The 8,838-nt window shown below is 40.3% G+C and overlaps 1 protein-coding gene across 21 annotated transcripts in view; it reads left to right on the top strand.

Annotated features, from left to right (window-relative positions):
- Positions 1-8,838, top strand: part of WNK1 (WNK lysine deficient protein kinase 1) — a 106,716-nt gene that overhangs the window by 30,042 nt on the left and 67,836 nt on the right. For all 21 annotated transcript variants that reach the window (XM_083461726.1, XM_083461711.1, XM_083461725.1 and 18 more), the window contains exon 2: positions 3,588-3,760. In XM_083461726.1, coding sequence (XP_083317852.1) covers positions 3,588-3,760 — 173 coding nt within the window. The remainder of the gene's footprint in view (positions 1-3,587; positions 3,761-8,838) is intronic.

The raw sequence follows: 8,838 nt of genomic DNA, 5'->3' as shown, positions 1-8,838 counted from the left end.
GCATTTTTATTTGGATGAACTATCAATATAATTCGGATCATGATATAATGTGTTCAGTGCTACACATTGGGCATCTCTAATACTGAATGCTAATTCCAATGTTGAATACCTGTCAAGTATAAATTGCCAAGAAAGGCTAGTTGTGGTTTGAATGATTCTTTTATTTTCTGTCCACATTTAGTGCCCTTATATTACAGAAATGCAAGTCACATGCTGGGTAGTGTTGCATTTCTGTTGAAACAATGTCAAAACAATTTACTGTGGGTGGAAAGGAATGAACAAAGCTAGCAGACAAGGCTTCATGCATCTGTTTCAACTTGCTAGGAAGGCAATATTGTTGAAGGGGATGTGATGAGCCCTGGAGGTTTGCTATCAAGGAAATGCAGTGTTTATCCATTTTCTTTCTTATCCTTTGGGATTATCTGTTATAACAGTGAAAAAATAAATGCTATATAAGCCATGGACCACTCTTAATCATTACACAGCAAAGCACATGTCATCTTAATATTGTGGGGCAATTAAATTGAAATTGATAAGTGGTAGAACATGGTTGAAGACTTCCACACGGTCATGCACCTCATTTAAATGACCAGCCTGTGTGCTGTAGGGGTTTTGCCCTGATCGGTAAGGAACTATGTATTGTTAAAAAGGTTGTGTACCATCCCCAATCCCTGCTGAGCAGTAGCAAGATTCCAGGGGTTCCAGGCAGCTACCCAGAGTTGTGTTTCCTTAAACAGTATGTTATAATACATTGTCAGCTGCAGTGCAATTCACTCCTTTTCCAAATGACTTTGGAGTAAAGTTAGCATTTGACACACCCTGCAGAGAACAGGGAAAGCATCTTAAGTCAAAAATTCCATGTTTACATCCAAAGGTTAAAGGCTTCCAGTAAGAAACATACTTAACTGGCCTGGTTTTGCTGTCTAGTCATCAGTAGTTCATTTTTAAAAATGTGTGCAAATGTGTTTGCTTTCTCATTTAAGTAAGTCTTTGAGGAATACTTGAAAATGTTACTGGGCTTTCATATACTGCTTGTTGAATCCTTGCAATCTGAGAGAATTTGCAGAAGACGCAAAATATGTGGCTTACCAGTCAAGTCAGTTGCCCTGTTCCAAAAGTGTAATTTGCTGCACCAGCACTTCTAATAGCATGTTTTCTTCTGCTTTTAGTGCAACAAAAGTGAGATTAATTCTTTTGTCATGCATATGTTTGTGAATTTTGGGAAAGGATGGTAGTAGATGAGTTTACAGTACAATCACATATTCCACACATTTAACTTACATGATTGAACACTGGCCAGTTAAAATTGCACAACTGGAATGTAATCAAGGTGGAGAGCTTAAAAGCTATTTTGGGGCCAGGTTCACTGTGTGAAAAAAGCTTTTAAAGGGCAAGGGCTTCTCTGTGTACAGGTTCTGGAAGTTCTGGGCATGTTCTCTTTCTTCCCTTCCCCCACTAGCCACAAGGATGTTCCAAGGGTTTGGGTATACACAATTTTTGTGTATATGCAGAGCCCTTGGAACCAAAACCCTGTGTAAGATGTGGTTATATTGTATTCTGTTTGCCATTACAAATCTGTTGCAAAAGTACTTTTAAGAAGAGAATTGTGGTGGTGGTGAAATTCAGGCTTTTTGAAAGTTCTGTATTTAAATTTCTCAGATTAGGTTACTCAATGTTTCTAAATTTGTAGAACACAATTGCATGTGTTTCGCTTTTCAATCCAGGGTTTTCTTTACTCTTTTGGAATTCAGCATTGTTGAGATCTCCAGCCATTTTGAATACCAGTGGCTGGAAACCACAGGTGCAGGGGGGGGGGCGAGTGCTTGGGTCCTGCTTGCAGGTTTCCTACAGGCACCTGGTTGGCCACTGTGAGAACGGGATGCTGGATTAGATGGGCCAATGGCCTGATCCAGCAGGTTCTTCATATGTTTTTCAAGTAGCATTGTTACATTGTTGTGGATTACTGAGGCATTCCCTTTATGCTTTGTGTGCGAGCACATTTGCTTAAATTCTTGAATAGCAAGACTCTGAATTCTAAGATAACATTCAGTATTTCATGCTAAAAAAAGGACCTAGCAAGCAAAACTGTCAAAAGGGAAAAGAAAAGCAGCATTCAGTAGAAATACAAAAAATAATAATGAATTGCATAAATTAGTATATAAAGCCCTTAACAATTTAGGACCAGTTTACCCACGAGATTGCCTTACCCTACATGTGCCCACTTGTCCTCTTCAGTCGGCAGAATTGGCATTACTACAGGTGCCATGTAGAACTCATTCCACATTTGTAAAAACTTGGTCATTTAGTGTGGCACTGCTTACACTTTGGAACTCCCTACCTATTGAGATCAAGCACCTCCACTGTGCTATTTTCAGTGCCTGCTAAAACCAAATTACCTCAACACCTGATTCACACAATAGCACAGCAGAGGGAGGGAAGGAGGGAGGGAGACAAATTATTTTTGCTGCTGAGTGATTCAGGGGGTCTGCAGGGTAGTGCAGCAGCAAAAGACACGTATTTTACAGTCGCGCTACCCTGCAAGACCCCCTGAATCACCAGGCCAGGCAGGTGGAGATGTTAGGTGTCAAAGGTGGTGCTTTGACATCTCCATCTGGTTGCAAGAGGCCAGTTGCATGTTGCAAAATGTGACTAGCGCCCAACTGATTTCAAAACCTGGTCATATCTTACCCTGACTGGGCCTGATAGGAGTTGCAATGCTACCACATCTGGAGGGTCACCACAGTTCTCTGTTATTTCTTTTATCATCCTTCGATAGTGAGTAATTTCAAAGTAAGGATTCCTTTATAGGCTTATGAGTAGTCATACATCATATTTTAAACCTTACAGAAACTAGAAATTAAAGTATTAAATGAGCAAGTTGTATTTTTAAACAAGGTTGGTCTGCAGTGGTTAAGTGTGCATATGTTTGTTTTTTTAAATGATATTTATTAAAATTTCAGAAACAAAAAAATCACATAATTAAAAATAGCAAAGACAAGGAAAAATATAGAGGGGGAAAAAGAGAAAAACATACAAAATACAATATATAGAAAAAAATGGAAAAAAACACTTAAAAAACAAAATTAATCCTTCCGTATCATACATTTCATTTCCTTACTTTCCTGACCTCCTCTCACCTCAAGTGTGCATATGTTTGTAGGCAAAGTCTGATAAGTTTGCCATAAATTCAAAAGTAAATTCTCCAGATGGGTTTTTAAGGAAGAAGATAATCAAACTGCGTGAAGTTCTGTAAAAACCATACTTTTCTAGGGAAGAAGTAGCTGCTACAAGTTTATCTGGTCACCTGAGGTGTCTTTCTCCTTACAGTTCTGGTAAAATTTAGTATAGCACAAGTAGACACCACTGACTTTCTGCTGTGGAGATAAAGAATGGAAAACTGCAGTGATGTTACATCACATGTTGGCTGAGGAGGGGTTGTGCCCGTGGCTGGGCTCCTTCAGTCCTGTGTGTCGTAGAATCTAATCCTGCCCCCAGAGTCTGCATGTTTGTGGCCTTGCCTATATAATTAAGTTTGATTTGTTTTTGTTCCAGTTTTTCATATATGTTTTCTTGCCCCCATCTTTTAGGATCGGAAGCTGTCCAAATCGGAGAGGCAGCGATTTAAGGAGGAGGCTGAAATGTTGAAAGGGCTTCAACATCCTAACATTGTTAGGTTCTATGATTCCTGGGAGTCTACTGTCAAGGGAAAGAAGTGTATTGTTCTGGTTACAGAGCTTATGACATCTGGCACATTGAAAACGTGAGTATAGGCTTGCCAGAGCCATACACTAATGATGAATATGGATATCAAAATTACCAAAAAATAAATGAAAGGTTTTGGGTTTTTTGGGCAAAAGTCTTGTAAAAGCCATTGGATATATATTTGGATATATTGACCATTTCTGAGAAGGAGGTTCAGAATGATAGCTACTGTGTACTCTTTGGGCTTTAAATTACGAAACCTCTCAACCCATTGTCAGTGCTGTACTGTGAAGGAAGAATAGGCTTTGAGGTCCTACTTTGGCAAGCCATATCATGTCTCCTGTACAGCAAATGCTTGAAATTCCAGGCAAAATAAGCAGCAAGGGAGTCCTCTAGTGGTCAGTGAAGCACTCTTTGCTCTTCTCTATATTTTGATTCAGAATAGAATTATATATCAAATAAACTATGGGGAAGGACCATAAATATAGCATCTGCCTTGTATGCCGAAGGTCCCAAATTCAATTCCTGGCATCTCCAGGTAGGGCTGGGAGAGAACCCTGCCTGAATCCCTAGAGTGCTGCTGCCAGTCAGTGTAGATAATACTGACCTAGATGGACCTATGCTCTGACTTGGTATAAGGCAGCTTCCTATTTTCATTAGTTCATGTAATATAATTAAGAAATTCTTACTTAATTAAACTGTTTTTAAAATTAGAATTCCTTAATGGCAACTAGTTTTTGTGTGGAGGTACATTGTGAGGGAGAGTAGCTGTCAAGTTTGAAATCCTCTTAAATGAATGGAATCAGTGAGTTAGAGGAAAGGACTGTAGATAAGCTAGTCAAAGTATCTCAACTTGAGTTCTTTCTGAGGTCTACTGATACCCCAAAATAGGATTAGTTAAAAAGTGGTAATAGGGTCAGTTACCAGGTCTGCCAGATTCCTTTTCAGAAACTGTGGATTTGGAGACCAATTGCTATTTTCATATCTCAACACTTTGATGAATCTCTTTATTTCCCAAATCAAAGACAACAGGATTAATTGAATTTACCTGGGTGGTAGTCGAAATTTGGCTGTCCATAATGGAATTAAGTTTAAATTGTGAGTGGTTTACTTCTGTCCAGGTACAGAAGCCTGTAATTAGTCTCTGTTGGCAACTTCTGTAGGCTTTATTATCAGCTTGCATGTGCAGTGACTGAGCACATGTAACCACCATTACAAAATATCTTATTTGAGCAACAGCTGTATCTGCTAGCATCTTCTAAAACCCGCTTCCCCCCTTTCCCAAGCGAGCAAACCGTCAATCTTAGAAGTTATGGCTTAAAATAAACTTTAGTTAAACAAGCCTGCTTCATAAGCCTGATTTAAATTGGCTTAAATTGACCAGAGATTAAGAATATAAGAAAAGCTCTGCTGGCTCAGACCACTGCTGATCTAGTCTAGCATCCTGTTCTCACAGTGGCCCAACCAGATGCCCATGGGAAGCCTGCAAGCAGGACCCGAATGCAATGGCATTGTATTCTCCTGTCAGCTATTACTACATTTCCTCTTTTGTCTGCTTTCTTGATTTCCTTATTCATCTCAGGATCTCCCCAAGCATTTAGATAAGGGAGGGTGATAGTACATACCCCATACTAAATTACTCATGGGGCCCACAATAATTTTGGGGACAAGCCTGCCTCTTTGGGGATTTCTAGTTGGCTTGATTCAATATCCTCTTTGATGTACAGAGTGAAACCATCTCCAATACATCCTTCCCTGTCCTTACTATAGAGTCTATATCTGGAGATAACAATTTCCCATTACCTCCCTCCACTCCACGAGGTTCCCACTGTGCCCACTATATCAATGCTGTATTTTAAGACCATGCACTCCAGTTTGCCCACCTTGGCTCAGAAGCTTCTAACATTAGCCTATAAAGATTTACATACAGTGTCCATCTTCAAGTGTCTGGCCTGGGGTGCTTTGGCCTCTCTGAATTGCTGACCTCTGCCCCTTCACCTAGTTCTACAGCTCCACAGTTTAAAATTTCATCATTTCCCCCCTCCCCCCAGCTTCATCTCAGGTGGCAGATTTGTTCCAATCAGCTCCTGTTGGCACTTCCCCTGTAATCAGTTCAAAAGCTGCTATGCCATCTTTTCTCTTTCATTGTCAGTGGTCTGCTTCCACTCTGGTTCAAGTGGAGTCCATACCTTTTGTACAGGCTTGGCTTGCTGCAAAATGTTCCCCGGTGCTTATCAAATCCAAACCCCTCTTCCCACAACCAGTGTCTCATCCACACATTGGAATTGCTAGCCTGCACCACACTAGCTGGTCCAGTGTGTGCAACTGTTAGCATTTTAGAGAAAGCTACATTGAATGTCCTGGCTTTCAGCATCCTATCTAGCAACCTAAATTTTGCTTCCAGGACTTCGTGACTACATTTCTCCCATGTCACTGGTGCAAACATGCACCATGACCACTGACTTCTCCCTAGTACTAACCACCTGTCTAACTGTGGGCAGTGGGCAACACCTGCACCCTTTGCACCAGGTAGGCGGTTCACCATGCAATCTGTATGCCTATCATAATGGCAACCATCTATGCCTCTAATTATTATAACCCACAACCAGGATCCATCCACCTCCTAGAAAAATATCCTTGGCACAAGAGGATATCAGCTCATCCAAGGAATGGGCTCCTTCTAATGTATTATTTCCCTCTACCTCAGAGCAATGACCTCCTTCCTTGAGACCCTCAACCTCTCTGACAGCTGGGGAGCTTTCATTCTGGAAGTGGGCTGCATGTTAGATCTTCATGAGCCTAGAAGGCTGTTGCTGTGTTAGTCCTAGGAAATGGTTTATTGTTTTTGCAAGTTTTGATAAGGTAGTATTTATGTTACAGAAGTTCAGGACAAATGGGAAAGTAGATGATACTCAGCATTTCAGAGGTGGCTAGAAATGGAAATGCATTTAGTTACAGCAAGTACTTAAAAGATTTACAAGGACACTTGGAAGTGACTAAAACATTTGAATTAAAAGCCACATGTCACCCACATAAATTGAATTACAACAGATGCTATTTCACTTCCTCTGATAGATTTCAGTGACCTGTAAGCTCATTTTTGTTTGCTGCAACATATGATACTAGTTTACCTGCCAATCTGTTTTAACAGAATTAGCCAGTACTGGTATGCACTGCTTTCAAATTCAGAACAGTGCTTTGGTTCATTGTTGCTTTCCCTGGGTGAAATGGGGGAAGGAGCATAACTGCAGAATGTCAACTCAGAATGAAAAGAAGTTTTTGTTGGAAAGTGAATGACAGCTATGATGTCACTGTAGCAACCACTTAGCTATTGAAACATTAAATGAAGGAGCTCAGCCAGGAAGCCTTGGTTACAGTGTAAACTTGCCTTTACTTGACTGATGGTAATTAAGCTAACAAATGAAAAGATTTTTATGTTCTCCTTGAGACCTTGATCCTGTCCAATGACAATATCTGCACTAATTTTAAGAATTTTAGAAACGTATTTTTAGTTGGCATATTCTGTATTGTGATTCTCTCCCCACTACCCTTTATCTAAATGTGAGTGAGGTGTCAGTGCTTCCAGAAGCATTTTGCTCCTCCTCGAAAATCTGGTGGGAAAAGTTATTTTTGTGTGCCTTGACAAGCCCATTGTCCTGTGAACAAACCTCATTATACCCCAGTTAGCTTCCAGGAAAATAATTTAATTTCTTAGTTCAGCCTTTAGCAATACCCCTTCCCCCCATAAACCTTTCCTCTATATTGATAGGCTTCCTCCTTTTCATGTAACGTGCAACGTTCAAAGGTTGCTTCCCATGTCACCCCCCATGACAGGTGTTTGGGATTCTGTGACTAGCTTGGATGCCATTATTATATGATCTTACAATAGATGCTTATCGTGATTATTCCACAACAATTCAGTGCATGTTCTGATCTCTGCTTATCCACTTCATTGTAAGAGCATGTCTTGATAGAATAATTTGGACAGCTGCCAGTTCTGGATGATTGATACTAATCCCCATTGCTACAATTTCTGTAGTTTGAAAGGAGGGACTTTGAAATCACATTTCAAACATTAATCCTGGTGTGAAAACTGCCCTGTAAAAAGCATTTGAGAGATGGTTTCAGAGGGAAATTGGAGTTCAGCTTGGAATAAGAGTTGAGAAGAGGAGGATATCAGAAGGAAAGTATGAGTATGAAGGGCTCATGGGAGACTGGGAGAGGAAACTGCTGGTGTACGTGTTCTGATTTGATTTCTTGGCTGAGATACCCTTTGAGTATTTTGCTGCTCGCATAATATCACTCAGATTTTTGTGCCCATTGCACAAGATACATCTTAAGAGAGGCAGTTTGGCTCAGCTATAGTGTCTTTGCTTACATTCTTGGCTCTTAAAACGTACTTGTCTGTTGCCAATTCTCTTCTCTTAAAGGCTTTGGGCCCCAACTTTTCCTGCCAGGGATGCTGACTTTTCAAATATTATCCTAAGCTGGTATCACTTCTGAAGTCTCTTGAAAATGGAGCATTTGCAGGAAGTGTAACAGCTAGGTTTTAAGTAAAATTAATTGATGTAAAGCTAATTGCTTAAAAAGACAAAAAAAATATTACAGCATGTACAGAAAACTGAATGGATACTTAAAATTATTTTAGTTTCCTATGAAAAAGAGAAACTGCTTTGAGGTAGTGAATGTGCTTATTTTGCCCTGCTTTTGAAAAACATATAAAGATGAAACAGGACGAAGGAAGAGTTTTCCTATGTGCTTTTCAAGACTTCAGGCAACTGATTAGAAAATGGAGTAATTAGGAGGAAAGGAAAGAAAGGGAAATAATGATCTTCTAGGACAGGCATGTCCAACCAGTCAATTGCAATCTACTGGTCGATTGTGGGATTGCAACCCGCCCCCCCCGCCCCCCGCAAGCCCAACAACTCTGATGAAGCCTCCTCAAAAAGAGCTCAACAACTCTTGCCACTCCTTCCCACCCAAAGAAAGCTGACAATGGATAGATCACTGCTAGTTTTTTTATACTGGGAGTAGATCGCAGTCACTTGGGAGTTGGGCATGCCTGTTCTAGGATACTGAGGGGATGAATGAAGAATGGCCAGCAGAGAAAGAAGAGTTGCCAAAGTCAGTAGAGAA

The sequence above is a fragment of the Podarcis liolepis genome (assembly GCF_965112155.1).
Source record: "Podarcis liolepis genome assembly, chromosome: 10".
NCBI lineage: Eukaryota > Metazoa > Chordata > Lepidosauria > Squamata > Lacertidae > Podarcis > Podarcis liolepis.
This window is presented reverse-complemented; position numbering and strand designations above follow the sequence as displayed.